Consider the following 19097-nt stretch of genomic DNA (forward strand, 5'->3'; position numbering starts at 1 on the left):
CAGCCATCCAACTCAAAATATGATGTTTGTGTGACCTCATTCTTATCTGCATCATAAGCGCTGTGGTCAGACATCCTGAGCTGGGTTCCAGGGCTATCACTTATCTAGGCTACTTAATAATAACAATCAATGATCCCAAACCTAACCTTGCATTTAATTGTTTCCCCTCTTAGTGGAGGTTTTAAGTCTCAGGATAAGTAAAAACTGAACCAGTTCAAGAATATAAACCGAACTAGTTTAAGCTTTATCCTGAAGACCCAAATCTATCAAGAAATCAAATCAAATCAAACTTTATTTATATAGCACATTTCATACACAGAGGCAACACAATGCGCTTCACAGAAAAAAAATCCTGACACTAATTTTCCAGAGGGAAGCAAAAAACCAGTTCACCCATTTAAGCCAATATAGGAGAACTGTAAAAAAAAAATCTTCCCTATAGAAATAGTCGACCAGAACACATTGATTAGGGGGAGAAAAACAAGTTTGCACTGGGTCTATGATTATACAGACTTCTAGGTACTTGCTGTCACACCGAAATGGAAAAAAGAGTCGAAGGGCCATACTTGGAGAATTGCAAAACTTCAAGTCTGCATTATAGGGACACAAAGTCTTAAAATCTGCTACTGATGCCACCTCCATACAGGTGAACTATTTTTAAGGGTATGCAGGAAAAAGTCTTTACTTAGAAAACATGTTAGTTCCATAGAATTTCTTAACAGCAGTGGCACTTGGTTTGGAACAAGATGAAAATACATGTATTTTGCATCACACACGGATGGTGGATGAAGGAAGATACAATTAAGCAATTAACATCCTATCATGCTCTGTGGCATGTATAAAAATTGCTGAGCAGGCCCAGTTGACCTCGATTTTGGATCAAGATGGCAAGAGGAAAAGATCTATGTGACTTTGAAAGAGGGTTCATTATTGGGGCACGGATGGCAGGAGCTTCAGTCACAAAGACTGCTCAACTGGCTAGTGTTTCAATAGGAACAGTGACTGAAGTGACATCTGCATTTAGATCTCTGGGAAAGACATCAGTACACAGGGTATGAAATTGTGGTCGAAAGTGCACATTCAATGACCGTGATGCTCGTGCATTAGTGCAATATGTAAGGAAAAACAGAAGAGCAACTCTTCCTCAGGTGACTGAGAACGTCAATGCAGGACGTGATCAGGGTGCCATGCCATTGTTCCAACGGCCCATTATTCCGAAACCCCAATAGTCCGAAAAATGTCCCATTGGACCGAAAGCCCTCTTTTCTCTCCTTGTTTCTCAAACAAACAGAAGCACATGGCTAATTATTATGCAGAATGACGTCATCGGACCTTGCAACGTGCAACGGAGGAAGCTGGCTGTCGGACCTCGCGGTCGGATATTTACTCTAACAATCCCTCCTTCCTGGTTGGAATTATGCAGCGTTCCATGCAGCAGTGATATTACGAAGGTAGCGAGGGCTTAATCCCCTAATAAATAATGTTCCTGCCTGGCTATTTACCAAGCCCCCAGGAACAGCTCTGGGCTGTGCGGCGATTTTGGTATTGCAAGTCACGTGACGCCATGGGGCCCAAAAAGACTTTTTCCCATAGAGATACATGGGAAAAGAACGCCTGTAAAACTCTGGGAAATTTTTCTGGGTATCGTACAAAGTCAAAATGGAGTCTTTGACTTATCAATTTTTAAATCATTGGGTCCATTTTTCTTTGGAAGCCACCAAGAGCCGTATAAAGCTGTATTTTCTGGAGCTCCGTGAACGCGCCTCTAGGCCACGGGAACGCTCCATGCGCATTCACCGCTTCTACTTCCACTGCTGACAAGCTATACAGCTAGCTGATTGTTAGCGGAGGCTTTTAGCTGTATGTGATCAACCTAGATCACATTAAACTCAACCCACACGTCCGCCGACACTTAGGTTTAACAGGCAAGACTTAAGAACAATAACGGATGGTTTCTATTTTGTTTTTGTTTCTCTCTTGATTAAATAGGTCACTTGCAAGCTAGCTAGCTAACGTTATAACATTGCTGTAGTTAACCAGCTACATGTAGCATATGCAGTTCTACTTACTATTGTATATTTATTTACATCTCGAAATTCTCAGTTTACAGACTATGCCTATGTATTTTTCTTTATCCTATTAAAGTTATGAATATATTTGGGCTTTGATGGTTCTAATTTCTTTTACTGTCTGTAAATTTATATTTAGATGTCCAATTTGAGTTAACCTGCTTGAGTTACTGATAATGTCTATTACGTAAATGGAATTGAGTCTTCTTCCAACCAGGTGTGTTTCTGGGCACTGCATAGGGAGATCAAGCTTATAGAAATTTTGCTATGACAGAGTCTAGATAGTATAACACTTGCAAACTCAAGTAAACATTGGTGTGACACCAAACGAACCTAGAATATTCCCAATGATAATAATTTAACAGATTAATTTTTTTTCACTAGCAAACCTTGCATCTAAGTTGCATAATGCAAACCTATCTTCATACACTGTTTATATATATGACTGTGTTTGATCAGAGTACTAATATTTATGTCATGACTAAATGTTGTGAGGTGACCCACCTTTGATCCAGTGTAGTTCAGTCCCATGGATTAAATCAATACATGCAGCAGAATAATAATGGCTACAAGTAATACTATCTCTACACTGAGGCAACAGCATGTTGGTTAACTTGGACTATGTGGTCTAGATGTGTGGCTTTAGTCAATATTGTCAGAAATTACTCACAAGGAAGAGACATTCAAAAAATGTATCAGTGTATATTCTGTAAGACTTGTATAAATAAAAACACTGTTAAGATGGAGAAAAGTAATTTGAGGGCAATGGACTATAGAGTGATGACAAATAAGACTTATTTAATAGATGATCCAAGACAAACTGTTATATGTAAAGTAAACATTTATTTCAAAATACGTTCCATTCTACGTGTTCCATTTTATATGGGTGAAACCATAGAGATATAACACTAGAGGGGACATTACGTCATAGACTGTGGGATAACCGTCCGCCATCTTACCTGGGTACAGTTTACCAGCAACTACAACAGCTGTCTATGGGAAGCAACCATTGTTGTCCTGATTTGGACCAAACTGCTGCACTGAAAGGACCAAAGAGACCAGAGAAGCTGGCTTCAACTTCCACACGTCAGTAGAGTAGAAGATAGAGGCTGTTTTATATGCTAAATTTAACTGACACAACTTAAAACACAACATTTCTGGCTAGTAGTAGCCAACAGACTGGAGTTCTATTTGAAACAGTTTGTAACGGTATGTGTTAGCTAGTTTGCTGTTATATGTAATCTTTACATTTCAGCTGTATATTAGTTGGCTAGCTCTCTGCTGCCATACAAACACGTTGTTTCTGAGAACAATCAGCACACATCATTCAGCATTATGTCCAACCAGTGTTTATATTCTACTGTGGCAGGTCGCGACTTGCTAAAAATACGTTCTATAGTGTTTTCTATAGTATTTGTATAGTACTCAGTAGCGGCACCGCTGCTGAAAATGCGCCAATTTTTTTTTTTTAATTAATTGCAGGCTATTTCTGCCAAGACGCACCTTAATGATGGAAGTGACACATAGTGGCGTGTGGTGGCAGACAGAGAGGACATTCATTTGCATATCTGTATAGGCTACTGTGGATTTTAAGTTGACTCAAGTGTAGAGATGTTTGTTTTTACTGTAGTAGCCTACTTGTTTACATGATGGCATCTATATAAATTATTTCTTTATGGATTGTAATCTTAATTGCAGGCTAAGATGTCATGCCAATAAAGTAAAAAAAAAAATGGCATTACATTTGCCTTTTATTGTATATTTTATCTGGGTGTATTGTTAGGTGTGTTTCAGTGATGGTGATATTTAATTGCTGTCAACATCTGTCTATTGCTACAACAACAGATCATTTGGGGGTTTTACATTAAAAATAAGCAGATTTTCATATATACTCTTAATAGGACAGTACCAAAGAGTACCAAAGAAATCTGAGAATTATAAAGTCTTCTTGAAAATAGGATTCATAGTTTCTGTAAAGTAATGCACCATTAAAATACTTCCAGAAGATAATCTTTATGATTTAAAACATAATTACTTAACATAGTTTAGCTATTTTTATCTACAGACTACAAAAAATGCTCATGTTTGGTACCATTTTAGACAGTCACAGTTGTCTTGCATACAGTGAGCTAAATAAAAAGTAGTAGTGATGTCTCAATACAAAAATATTAGCATTATAATGGCAGCATAAGCCACTTTCACCATTGATTCCAATGACAGTCAGCTGAGAAGTGTACCCAGGTAAGATGGCTGCCATATGGTCCCATTCCAGAATGGGAATTCTCTATGACATGTCCCCTCTAGTGTTATATCTCTATGGGTGAAACATTCTCAGGAGTATCAAGCATTACAAGACAAAAAACAAAAACACAATCATCTTTTAACTGGAACACTAGTTTATAACAGGTGGATATTTAGACAGCCTCGGTCCACAGAGGGCAGCTGTAATATGTCAGTACAAGGTAAGATTAAGTAAAAGCAAAGGGTTAAGAAATCTAGTAAAGAAAGAAACTAGTGAAAAGGCCAGAACACATCATAAATAAGTTAATTTCTTTGGGAGCATTTTCCAGAGAAGTGTCAGGTGGTTCTTGAAGAGCAGGAGTTTCTGTAACAGAAGAAACTGCAGTAAGTATCTGCGGCTCAGTGTCTTACAGAAAACAGTTAGCATACATCATGATGATGATTACAGCACAGGGTGAAAAGTACTTAATTTGTGAAGCACTGGCTCTAGTAGAGGTGAAAAAGGTGCTACCAAGTCATTACTATCTGTGACCGATGTGAACTATCTCACATCGAAAATGCTCTAAATTATGCTCAAAATAAATCTCCTCACCTGGTTAAGCAAGTAAACCCTTGACATGGACCTGGCTAGTGTGTGGCATGAACTTGACTCCCTGTGAGAAACACAAGACAACGTTCAACACAACAAGTGGAGCAACACGAGTGGAGCATAAATCACAAATGCAAAGTTTAGTCTATGATCTAACGTTAGCGAACATTTCTATCTTTAACTAAGTTAACTTGTTTGATGTTAACCAATGGATGTGTTAGCTGACTCCGTCTCGTTATGCTAACCGTTATTACCAACGTTAGCTTAGCTCAACTTTATCCAGACTGAATCACTTCACATCGGATGTAAGATTTATACAAATAAAGCAAATGTTCTGTGATTGAATAAATGATAGTCATACCTGGACGATGGTTTCCCCGAAGAGCCGAGTCTGCAGCAGCAACAGTCAATCAGAACCTAGAACCTAGAAAGCTGCACATGAACGCGCCGTCGTCACGGTCGCTACGAGAACGCCACTAGACCATGGATGTGTTAAACTAAAAAATGACTATGGTCAACGGTGAAAAGACGTTCAAAACAGGTTTACAAGTTAAAGTTTTTTTACCGACTATTTGAAGACGTTGATTCAACAGGAAAAATAAAGGGAGAGAAAGACATGAAGGGGACCACATGCAACAACAGTCCACTACCAGATTCGAACCGCAGACGTTACAGTCATAAGGTATGCGTTTTAACCAGTAGGCTACTGGAACGCACTGCATGTTACCTTAAATATTTTAGTATATAACCCTTAGTATATACACCACTTAACTATGCCAGTGTCAGTTGTAGTCGAAGCTGTACCACCTAAGTACAACCATTTAAAGTTGTATGTCCCTCCCTTAAAGCCAAAATAAAAAACATAAGTCCCTCCCCAGTGCTTAAAAAAATATTTGACATGCCTTCCCTTGTTTTGCACCGACCCCCCTCTCATAAATAACGAACAGTCCCTAAGAAGACCTGAGCCTAGACCCAACTAGCTAGGACATTTCCATATGAACAGAACGATCCCACGCCATGAAATAAAAACAATTAATCTGTAATGAATACAGAATATTAACACACCGTTTCACTTTACCACGGTGTTCTGACACGTTTCAGCTCACGCTCTTATTTTGAAAGGCTTATTGAGGCATCGTGACATCACATAGCAAGCAATATCCCTGATTGGCTGACTACATTTGTGGATCGTATTCACACTCCCTGCGGTAAAACGGTGTCAAAACTATTTGTAGACAAATGCAAAGCGATCCACAAATACACTGTGATCCACAAACACAGATTTGACACTTGAACGCTGAGCATTGCACAGAATTTGTACGCGTGTCTTGAAACAGTTGGTTGAAAATACAAGTTAGACTGTGTTTGTTTGCAAATTGTGAAGAGTGCATTTGTAGATTGGTTACACCCAAAAACAGCGGAACAGTAGTGTCAAAATTCTGAAAACAAATGCGAAACAATCTACAAATAGAATACGACCCACACACGCAGACAAATCATTTTGCATTCATTCAAATTCTGGTTTTCAAGTACAAGTCACTGAATTCTATTTGTGGATCATGATGTGTTTGTTTGTGGATTTTGAATCTATTTGTGGATCGTGTTTTATATTTGTGGATCATGAAGAGTTTGTTTGTGGATTTCAAATCCATTTGTGGATCGTGTTTTATATTTGCGGATCATGAGTTGTTTGTTTGTGGATTTCGAATCTATTTGTGGATCGTGTTTTATATTTGCGGATCATGAAGAGTTTGTTTGTGGATTTCGAATCTATTTGTGGATCGTGTTTTATATTTGCGGATCATGAAGAGTTTGTTTGTGGATTTTGAATCTATTTGTGGATCGTGTTTTATATTTGTGGATCATGAAGAGTTTGTTTGTAGATCGTGTTTTGTGTTTACAAATTGTAATATATATTTGTGACTCATAGTCTGTGCATTTACAATGATTTTGACATCGATTTACCCCCATACACTACTTCCACACGTCTCCCTCCAGATGTTTTTCAGGCTTTTCCAGTGTTCCTCCACTGATTGTTGGTCATCTTCTTGCAGGGCTTGGATCCTGTTCTGTAAGGCGGTCTGATACAGTTAATAATAATAATAATACATTTAATTTGTAATGCACTTTTCATTACAAGTAAATCTCAAAGTGCTACAGAGTAAAAAAACAGGTGCATAAAAACAGATAAAATGAACCAACAGTTCAGCTGTTCCTGTCCTAGAGTACCTGGATGTTGCATTTGAGTCTGCCGCCTCTGGTGTTATTACATCGCTTCAGCTTTAGTTGTATTTTTGCTGTCAGTAGGTGGTGGTCTGACCCAGTGTCTGCTCCCCTCTTCACTCATACATCAAGGAGGGAACGCCTGAACTTCCTGTTTATGCAGATGTGGTCAATGGTTTTCGGTAGTGTGATTAGGTGATATCCAAGCTTTGTGGATGGGTTTATGAGTATAGACTGTTCCTCCTATGACCAGGTTGTAGTCTGCACAGACGTCTGCAAATCTCTCATTGTTTTCATTCTGCCAAGTTCTAGCTTTCCCATTGCCAGTTCGTGTCCACTGTTGTTCGTTCCAACCTTTGCATTCATGTCGCACATGAGTACTAAGATGTCTTTGTCTTTCCTGGCCTGGAGTGTCTGTTTTAACTGGTTGTAGAAGTGGTCCTTTAATTCCTCATCAGTGTCGTTGGTGGGTGCATAGCATTGTACGACTTGGAGGTTGATTCTGTTCTGGGTGGTTTGAAATCTTGCAGTGATGATCCTGGAGTTGACGGGCTCCCAACTGATGAGGGCCCTCTGTGCTTTTTTGGAGCGCATGAGTCCCACTCCCTCCATGTGTGCCGCTTTTTCATCTAGGTGTCCAGAGTATAATATGGTCTCACCACTGGCCAGCTTGACTTCTCCTGGTTGAAGCCACCTGGTTTCACTCAATCCCAGGAGAGAGATCTTGTATCTCCTCATCTCGTCTGCTATAACTGACGTCTTCCCTCCTATGTAAATGGTCCTGACATTCCATGTTGCGATGTTAGTGGGTTAAGATGGGTTTATCAACCCTCAATGTAATCATTAGTATCCATAGGCCAATTCACAGGTGATTGGCCTATGAAGTTTCACCAGAGCCCTGTTGGTCAGCTTTACCTGCTTCCACCTCTCACGACAGGGACGTAGGGATGGGTTTTGAGAGGCAAGGATGCTTCTGATCTCACCTAAATGGAGTGGGAATGTTGCAGGTCAGAAAAACTGGAGATGTGTCTAATGAGTGTCTTTTCAGTTTATTACCTTGCTTGCTCTGCTCTCTCACGCTCGCACATCCTGCATCTGTTTTTTTTTTTGTATGGCGTAGAGGTGGGAGAGGGAGAGGCAGGTGAGGAGGTCAGGGTGTTTGAAGCAGGAGAAAGGGGAACCATGCTCCTTATGCTACACCTAAAATAAATGTTGAAATAGTTCAAATGTTATTTGCGTGTGATAATTCTTTTCTTCTGTCATGTGTTTATTCAAATAGGTAAACCCATATGAATGTGTGTTAGAAAGGAGAGGCATATGTCTATAAACCATTGACTTCATATTCTTTGATTTTAGACTTACGACTCTAGCCTGTACTCAGTTAATTCAAACAATGTGCTGATATTTGCCATGTGCTCTAAAGATTTCCTTTATAGCCTAACTTTCCTTCTATTGGTTTGAATGGAGATTAAATAACTTGATATCATCTTTGCAAGACAGAGAGATAAGAAATTTAGAGATTTGGATTATAAATAGGTTTGTAATCAGACAAATCAGTTAGGCTACAGACTTTAAGGCAGCTTATTAGAGTAGGCTAGAGAATTGAAAGACCTTTAATTTTGACCATGCTCCATAAACTAGCCTGGCCTGCATGGCTTACATGATTCTTTAGTCAGTTTTTTTGTGCTGTTAAATCTCCCTTTCAATTTAATTTCAATATAAATTATTTTACTGTTGATGCTGTCCATATTATTAATCTTAAAATCTGGCAGTTGTAATGTTAAAGCATCTGCAAAACAACATGTAGGCAGTTTGTGACAAAGTCTTACACATGCACACATATCTTACATGTATGCATACACACACACACACACACACACACAAACAAAAAACTTCCAACTGATTGAGCTATGTTGCACCATGGTCCATTAAAGGCATACCGCAAACCGCTGTACCAAATGTATACAGAACAAATACGTGAACTGTTACACCCCTAGTAATGCAGGTAATTTAGTTAATTTCTATTGCACTGGTAGTATTGTAAGTGAACGTAATGATTGGTGTGGTTGGGTAGGTTCTGGACCCAGACAAGGACGAGAGCGCTGTGGTGGTCACTGATGACAATGACTCTGACAAAACCCAGAAGAAAGAAAAGAAGACATCCGAGGAGGGACAAGATGAGGAGATGGAGGTAAGTTCTTCTCTTACATGAGCACAACTCTAATCACCTGTATATTCTATCCAGAATAAAAAAACCTAGAAGGTGGCATCACTGCCATATCCTGGAAAAGTACAATCTACTTAGTTTTGAGAGTTTTATTCAGTTTTCCCATCTTAAACCTGTTTTCAAATGCTTAAATAAGTTAATTCCAGAGAATCTAAGTATATATATATATATATACAGTATATAGTATGCATTAGTAGACAAGAGGGCAATCGAGTAACCAGAAGTGTAACTGAGGGCAACTGCAGGGAACCACACTGTAGGACTGCTTTTGCACAATCAGCATTCTCTGTAAAGGGTACCAAACTCTGGAATAAACTACAACTGAAATAAAACAGATTAAGGATGCAAAAATATTTAACTCAAAAGACAAGAACTGGCTGAAATCTAATCAGGCTTGTACTCACTTATAGCCAGTCTTTATATTATCATAGCTAATCTTAAGATTGACTGAATATGGCGTAAAACAACCAGTTGGTTGGATTGTAGATGCATTTCTGAATTTCTTGTTTGTTGTCGTGCGGTGTACATACATTGTGTGATGCCTATACAAGACATTTTTGATGGTTGTAGTATATTTAAAAGCCCAACTAGGGACTAGTTTTGGAAATTAGCAGTAGCTGCAAACTCCATGTGCATACATCTTTTATATTTCTTTTATAATTGTGAAGTGCAATTATGTTAACAGCACTGTCCCTATCAAATACACTACTAAATAGATAAACCATTAGATTTGCCTTTGATTTGTGCTCTTGAACTGTTTGAGGAGATTTCTAAACACTTGATACCAGGTTTCCAAAAACAACTTTGTCAAAATGATATTGATTGATCTTGAGTCCATGTGATTTTGGCTATACCAGGAGTCTGATGGAGATGATGACTCCGATGAGGATGAAGATGATGAAGCAATAGAGGAGGAGGAGGAGGTGGACCAGAGCTTCCGTTTGGAGCTGATGAAGGTCCTACAGAAGCAGAATGCCTTGGTGGGTGGTTCAGAGTTTCAACTTGTAGCAGTGGTTCTCAATCCTGTGCCTTGTGGCCCAGAGTATTGTTGGTTTTCTATCCAACCAGCTAGATAATTGCATTCATCTGATGTTCCAGGTGTAAATCAGTCGCTATGGCTAGAATGAAAACCAGCAGGGCTCTGGGTCCATGAGGACCAGGATTGAAAACTACAGAATTATAGCAAGCTTAGTGACAAAACCTGTTTGATTTGTGGAAGGTGCCACGTGTAGCATTTTATCATCATAAATCATTAGCACATTAATTTTTGAGACATTAGTATAATTATGGTAAACAGAAGTGGCAGCCTCTACACTGCATATTATATTGTGTGCCACTGGGTTGGATTTGGTGGAAAATCTGCTGGATTGCTTTAGCAGTAGTCTTCAATCCTGGTACTTGGGGCTCGGAATACTGCTGGTTTTCTACCCTACCAGGTAGTTAATTACATTCACCTGGCATCCCAGGTGTAAATTAATACCTGATTAGATGGGCAGAATGAAAACCAGCAGGGCTCTGGGCCCCGAGGACCAGGATCAAAAACCACTACTTGAGCTGTACAGCCCAAAGGGAGATTGCTTTATGACACACAACAGGAGGAGGGCGTTGTTCTTCCAGGGCAAATGGAGCCAAAGCTTTCAGAGTTTCTGACAATGGCAGATGGTGGAAGGAGTGAAATGTTGATGCAAAAATAATTTCAACATGTTTACCCCCTTCAATAAAGCCAAAGATGCCAGGAAGTAATAGGGTTTATGGGAAATGTGGTCTTAATGTTGAGAAACAGTAGCACTAACAATGCCACTGGCATCAGAGAGTCTACTACAGAGTAATGGCGCCGTTGTTGTGGGTGGCAGCCCGTCACAGCAGCTCCCAGTTTTCTTCTCTACTTTTCTATTTTTCTCTATATTTTAGCTACTTTTTCGCTCTTTTGCACTACTTTTGCACTATTTAACTTTTAGAACGTTCTAGCTCTATGGCTAGTAGGGCTGGGCGATAAATCGATTTTATCAATTAATTCAAATTTATGGTTTAGGACGATGTGTAAAAATTAAAATCAAGTTTCACTTTAACCTGGGTAAATACGGCACGGATCGCTCTCTGTCAATCAAGCCCCACCGCTTCCCTGAGCTTCCGCAGTTGATTACAATGACCACCGAGATTTATAAATGGTATGTTAGAGTAAAAAAACATGAGATTTTTAAATATATATGCACCTAATGAAGATAGCCCATCCTTTTTCAGTTCGATTGAGCATAATTTAATTAGATTTCACATTTCAACAATAATTTTAGGGGGTGGCTTTAACCTGACTTTAAACACCCAAATGGACAGAAGCGGAACAGCAGTTCAACCAAAAAAATCTGTATTTACCTTACTTAAATTAATAATCAAATTTCCTTATCTAACCAATTTGATAATGAATCCTGGGCCACATTATGTAGATTGAGAATTAAATACGATGATATTATGTGAAATAAAATTCAGTATAATCTAAATAAAGCAAAATAAAAGAATTTTGAAAATGGAGAAAAAGCAGGAAAGATGTTAGCTGCAAGACTAAAGAAACAGATGACTAAAAACAATATATCTAGTATTAAAACAAATCAATCAACCACCACCGATCCTGAAGAGATAAACTCAACCTCTCTATCATATTGTGAGAACCTCTATAAGTCAGATATTATCATTACATCGGAGTCACTTGACCTATTCCTTAAAGATATTAAACTATCCAAAGAAGAAAAAAAAAACGAATTAGAAAAACCAATAACTCTATCAGAAATACATAAAGCCATCCATTCTTTTGTAAAAACAAATCACCTGGACCAGATTTTTATCAAACATTTTGCAATGATTTGGCACCAATACTCCTGGAAACCCATCAAACATCATTTGTCAATGGATCTTTTTCTCGCACTTTTAATTATTCGCATATTATATTAATTCATAAAAAAGATAAAGATCCATTACTATACAGTAATTACCGTTGAATATCTTTAGCAAATCTCGATAATAAAATTTTGGCTCCTCTGACAATACTAGGAAACTATTCAATATTATTAAGTTTGCAAAACAATATCATTCTTCTGTGGCTGTTTGTACTCTAGATGCGGAAAAAGCCTTTGATAGAGTTGAATGGCCATTTTTGTTAAATATTTTTTTTTAAATATCGTTTTGGTCTTAATTTTCAGCAGTGGATACACATGCTTTATTTAGATCCCAAAGCATCTGTAAAAACGAATGATCAAATTTCAAGACCATTTACTCTACACCGAGGTACAAAACAAGGATGTCCAGCATCAGCACTATTATTTAATCTTATAATTGAACTGCTAGCTATGAAAATAAGATCAGCTAATAATATAAAAGGTGTAATAATTGGAAAGCAAACATAAAATATCATTGTATGCAAATGATATCATTTTATATTTAACTGATGTTGAATCATCACTCACTCATCTGAATCAGATTATTACAAGTTTTGGTAAACTTTCAGGATATAAAGTAAACTGGTCAAAATCAGAATTAATGCCACTAAATAATCTTTGTAGTGTTAATTGTGTACAAAATACTAAAATAAAATGGAAGGGAACAGAAATCACTTACTGAGGACTGAGGATTACACCTAACATATATCAAACGGGTGGTCAAGTTTGCCAATATCATTATGGCGTAGAGTTAATGCAGTGTAAATTATATTTTAAGAATGTTACCACCTATTATTTCAAAGAATTGGTTTGACTGTCTACATAAAACAATTTCTAGGTTTATATGGCATGGAAAAAAGGCAAGATGTTCATACTTGAGACTGTCTAGCTCCAATCAGAAAGGTGGACTCCAATTACCAATTTTTTATCATTACTACTTGGCATTTGGTTGCCACCAAATACAACACTGGTTTGATCCATCAGTACAAAATAAAGACTGGGTGCAAATAGAAAGGATTATCATGGAGAATTTGAGTATAGGATCAAAAAGCATGTAAAAAAAAACTTTGGCCATTAACCCAATTTCTTCAGGAAACCAACCATTGTGGAATAATTCTAATATAACAGTAAATAAAAAAACAATAAAGTGGATTAAATGGAAAGAAACAGGGATTACCGAAGTCCATCATCTCCTAACCAATGGCTGTTTTAAGACTTTTAATGATCTTATTACAGAAAAGGGTATACCACAATCTGAATATTTAAATTACATTACACTAAAGTATGTTATTAATGAAAATGTACTTATAGATAAAGTGAATGTCAATGTCCATAAATTATAAAGTATACTCTTTAGTTCTAATTCAAGAGAAAAAACATCAATAACAAAATTTTATGCATTGTTTAATGAAACGGCTGATAAACTATTTACAAACTGTGCCTTGAAATGGACAAGAGATTTTAATAAACAAAAGGATGAAATCTCATGGGTCGAAATTTGGAAAAATGCAAAGTATCCCTTTCACTCAACAAAAAACAGACAATTTAAAATCTTGAACCGCTTGTACTCCATCACTTCTGTTCAAAATGGGGTTGCGAGAAAACAGCGAATGTGTAAAATGCTGTATTAGTGAAGGATCATTACTACATTTTAGGGCTGAAACGATTCCTCGAGAAACTCGAGTAACTCGATTACTAAAAATCATCGATGCAAATTCTTTGCATCGAAGCATCGTTTAATCCATATAACTATATACACACTCAGTGTTTCGCACGGATGATTATTACTGTTGCACAACGCGCTGGAGAAAGAGAGAGAAAATAGCGAGGGGCGAAGAGAAGAGACAGGCCAGAGAAAACGACAGAAAGTGTCCAAAGTTTCGGATCCAGTGTTGCCAACTTGGCGACTTTGTCGCTAGACTTAGCGACTTTTCAGACCCCCCTGGCGACTTTATTTCTCAAAAGCGACTAGCGACAAATCTGCCGACTTTTTCTGACCATGGGAAGCAATGTTAATGTGTTGAATCCCAAAGCATTTGGCAATAAATTGGTTCGGCTGATGCCGGTTTTCTCTACTTGCTTGTCTAATCCAGAGAGGTCTGACGGTCACAGCGCTTCCCACACACAGCGTAGCTCCCTCCCTCCGCTGAGAGCAGGGACTGTAGGATAGGGTCCACTTGTAATTGCTACCGGCGTACGCCGAAACTGGCCGGGTGGGCGGAGTCAGCACTTAATATTAAAACGGGATGAGATGAAGGCTAGTAAAGAATGCACGTTAATTATGGCTATATGTAATGGCTAGTTAAGAACGTAAATCAATATGGTGGCTAGTTATGATGTCCCTAACTTAGCTAAGTTTTGCCTAAGAAAATAACCACAGAAAATAAAATGCTGCAGTCAATTTGTGAAAGCCTGAGCTTCATTCATGTTATTATTATGATAGTCACACACACATACACACACACACACACACACACACACACACACACACACACACACACACACCTACTCCCCTCACAGTGATGCATAAAATACCCCAGAAAGCAAAATATCAGGTGGTGTAAGTAGCAATTGGAGCCTAAAATGCACCAGTCCAATACAGCAGGTATATTCAGTTTAGTTTGATTGCAGTGAGTAGGGTCAGCAGGTGTAGGGCAACCCTTCAACATAGCAAATAAATGTACATTAGCCAGTCTTATGAACTTGTATGATATTTAGGCCTAGTAATAAATATCAATAATAATTATTATTTCACCTCGTTTTCAGTAAATCACAGTGTCGTATGGACAGCTTAGTGCGGACAGCTTTTCTCTTTTGTATATTTACTATTGCTCTTTAATAAAGCAAAAGTATTTCTTATCCGATTACTCGATTAATCGATGGAATAATCGGTAGAATACTCGATTACTAAAATAATCGATAGCTGCAGCCCTATTACATTTGTTATGGGAATGTATGAAAATTAAAGAATTATGGTTTGGCATAACCAAATAGGTACTGACCTTCAATAAAATAGATATACCTTTTAAATCCTCAAACTTGCATTCTTGGAGACCTGCATAATTACAACAAATTGTCATGTAAAACTAAAAATATTTTTCTCTCAATATGCATGGTTACAAAAAAGAGGCACACTTACTATTTATTTGCATTTATTAAAGATTCAAAACAAACAAAAGTGTTGCCTGCAAAAGTTTGGGTGCGTGCAAATTCCTGTGACTTTTATCCAGAGAGACGTCAAATGAGGTCAGCAGTAGAATAAGCTTCAGTTCCTAGATCACAAACATTGCAAGCAACCAATAGTACAGAGGTCATGGGTCAGTTTACACAAACGCTTGAGCAGAAATGCAGTATTAGACTCTATTCAATGCTTTTGTTGTAACTAGTCCTACCCTGTTACATATCCAGGCCACTGAGGAGGATGCCAGCGATGATGACGATCTGGATGATGAAGCCATGATGAAGCTGGACAATAGCCTCTCAATGCTCTTCTCGGAGCAGAAGAAAAAGACCCAGGCCAAGAAAGATGAAAAGACCAGACTGCACAAAGAGAAGACTCTGGTCCGAGAATTCAAGATCAAGGTAGCCCAATATCATTAATCTGTTGTCTTTTAGGGTGAGGCACCGCAGGCGATTAGGGGAAAAAAATCTGAATATGGTCATGAAAACACTTTTTGTATTATGACGTGTGAATTTGCATATCAGTTGGAACACTTTTTCCCACGGCACAGCAAAGGGCATCACAAGGCAAATTCAGGTCAGACAGGCAGTCATCTGTTGCTTCGTGAGATGGCCTCTAGAGGACGTCTTTGACTGCGAGATGCAGTGTTTCCCATACAGAGGCACAAAATCAAAAGTTGGTCAATGTATAGAAACTGATCTTAATCGATCTGTAATGCGTCTGATGTCGCATCACATCATTTTTGTCACATGGAGATGCACAGACCAGCAGCACTGTACTCTGTAATCCACAGTTTCTCAGTGTAAAACAAAAGTGAAACTTAACATTTGCTCCAAACTCGCACGTGTTGGTAACGGGATTTGTAAACTGTAACCTGATAACACTTCTTCTGCTGCCCTACAAACTTTAACGTAGGGCTGGGCGATTTTATTTTCGATTACGATTTTGGCTTCCCACGATTATGAAAACAAGAAAATCGAGATAAAACGATTTTTGTGCCGCATTCCGTTAAGCAATGTTGCTCTCGTTTTGTCTTCCCTCACAGCAGTGCTCTCTGCCCCTCCTCCAAAGCCCAAACATGCTGTGGTGCGTGTAGTTTCAGCTCGAGTCGAGAACAGAGAGCTGGCGCGTTTCTCAGTTTATTTTTAAACCTTCCTTGGTAGAAGATGACAGAAAGAGAGCCGTTGGTCGACAGGAAAGGTAAAACAAATTCATTGGTGTGGAAACCCTGTACAGACCCACAGTGCGTGTTCAATTCTATGCACTGAAGCACTGCGACACGGTTAAATTACCTAATTCCACTAACGTTACTTAAATACCACATGGTAACCTACCGTTAATGTCGGTAGGGCAGCGAAGATGAGTTACTGTCTACAAATCCCCGTTACTGACTGTGGAATGTTAAGTTTCACTTTTCACTTCACCCTCACACCGGGAGACGCATATCAGGTGCATTAGAGATCAATTTAGATCCATTTATATACGTGAGCAACTTTTGATTTTGTGCCTCCGTTACCTGACTGACTGACTGACTGACTGACAGACTGACATATAGAGATATAGTTTATCAATATGTTGAATATTTTGCAGTAGGTTGTGACAGTGCACTACAACATAGTTGGTGTTATTTATAATTTTTTATATATTATTTATTTTAGTTATTTATTTATTCATCTCATTTTTTTTTACTTGTATTTATTTATTTTCATTTATTTCTTTGTTTTTCAGTTCAATTATATTTAAAGTTCAAAGAAATACAGTGTTAAAAAGACAAGTTTTTGGTTTTTTTTACAGTTCAATAAATGCATGATGTTCCCAAAGTCAATGAGTAATCGTGTCAAATTATCATGATCTCAATATCAATCAAAATAATCGTGATTATGATTTTTGCCATAATCGAGCAGCCCTACTTTAACGGTAGGTAAAGTTGTGATATTTAAGTAACGTTACTGGAATTTAACCAATAACCGTGCTTCAGTGCATAGAATTGAATTGACCACACGCGTCGTGGGTTTGTACAGGATCTGCGCTTGTTTTTCCCTCAGTGGATAAAGTCAGAGTGCATTTTCCTGTTTCATTCTGATGAGGAACTGAATAGTTGGTCATTTACAGAGGGATTTGTAAAAAGTTTTTGGATGAATCATTTACAAACTACTATCCTTTACAGTCTCATCAGTATTCCTCCTCTGTCTGGGTGTTGTTTGTGGTGTAGGTATTGGACCTGGTGGAGGTGTTTGTGGCCCGACAGGCCAGCAGTCCTCTGGTTCTGGGTTTGGTGCAACCTCTGCTGACCGTCATCGACAGAGGAATGAGTTCTGACAGTGACCAGCAGGAGCAGGACTTCCTCCGTCGAGCTGCAGATATCTTCAGGTAACACAGCGGTAATCCATCATGTCTCTATTTTTGTTGGTGCTAAGCAGTCATTGCTGTTGTGTTTTTTTTTTTTTGTCTCCATCTTTGGTGCTGGCCGCTCATTGCTGTGGTGTATTTGCACTGCACTTCCCATCACTTGTCAAGCGGCACTCTTTTCTTTGTTCAGCCATGGTGGCTATCGCTGCTCATGCTAATTACCCATTTCTTCAATTTGTTCCAAACAAACCAGAAATGTAAATTGAATCACTTCCTGTGTGCCAGAGGGTTTTTCCCAGGAATGACCTACCCGACACCTGGTGTTTACAGCAAAGACCTACCCTGACACTGGGTGTTTTTAACAGCAAATGTAAAAGCTTTCAGGAGTTGGGTATAGGCTGAGTCACTATTTTGTTATATCAGTTGGTTGATGGTAAGTAGCAGAACAGACATTTATTTATGTGAAAATGTTGCAGGTTATTACTTAAAGTAAACTTGTATGCTGCCAACTTCTGTGCTGTTTCAGGAACCAGCTGTGCAGATCCAAGGTTTACTGCAAGACCGCTGGTGACAGACAGGGGGAGCTCCATGACCTTTTGGAGAAACTGATGGTCAAAGCCCAGAAACTGGCCGACTCGTCAGTCTGCCTCTATTACTTCAGGTTGGACTTACCTTTCTAATGGCTGAGCTGAAAAGAAAACTTTATTTTCCACCCACACAAACCACACACTGTATGGATGAAAGATTAAGTTAGATTAGATCAGATGAAACTCTGTTGAACTCTGTGGGGAAATTGGGTCGTAACCCTAAACATGAAATAACTGACAATTTTAATACCAGAGCATGTTAATTATGAATACTAGATGGCAGTCAGTAGAGCGCGTACCTCAGCCAACACTATGCAGTTGTCAACATGCCTTTTTGTAAGAAGCCACGCCCACTGTCACGCCCCCCTGTGGCCAATCGATGCGAAAAGTTAGTCAGTTCTTCGTTGCCCCGTGACCAAACTTTTCACAAAGTTTCATGCAAATCCATTCATAACTTTTGGAGTTATCTTGTTAACAGACAAACGGAACAGGGCAAAAACATAACCCCCGTCCAACTCTGTTGGCAGAGGTAATAATAAGATTGAAAGATTGATAAGATTGAAAATAACAGCAGTAGAACATACTGAGACAAAGAAAATTAATCAGAAATATAATATTATATATTACATAGACGACCACCACTCTGACAGTAGAAATATATGATTGAAAATGTGAAAAATCTATTTTCCGGCATCAACAGTGTA

At 38.5% G+C, this 19097-nt stretch overlaps 1 protein-coding gene across 1 annotated transcript in view; it reads left to right on the forward strand.

Moving 5' to 3' along the window:
• Nucleotides 1-19097, forward strand: part of mybbp1a (MYB binding protein (P160) 1a) — a 51406-nt gene that overhangs the window by 22336 nt on the left and 9973 nt on the right. The window contains exons 16-20 of the mRNA XM_078286858.1: nt 9197-9313; nt 10207-10329; nt 15685-15858; nt 17670-17827; nt 18333-18467. Of these exons, the coding sequence (XP_078142984.1) occupies nt 9197-9313; nt 10207-10329; nt 15685-15858; nt 17670-17827; nt 18333-18467 (707 nt within the window). The remainder of the gene's footprint in view (nt 1-9196; nt 9314-10206; nt 10330-15684; nt 15859-17669; nt 17828-18332; nt 18468-19097) is intronic.

The sequence above is a fragment of the Centroberyx gerrardi genome, chromosome 11 (assembly GCF_048128805.1).
Source record: "Centroberyx gerrardi isolate f3 chromosome 11, fCenGer3.hap1.cur.20231027, whole genome shotgun sequence".
Classification (NCBI taxonomy): Eukaryota; Metazoa; Chordata; class Actinopteri; order Beryciformes; family Berycidae; genus Centroberyx; species Centroberyx gerrardi.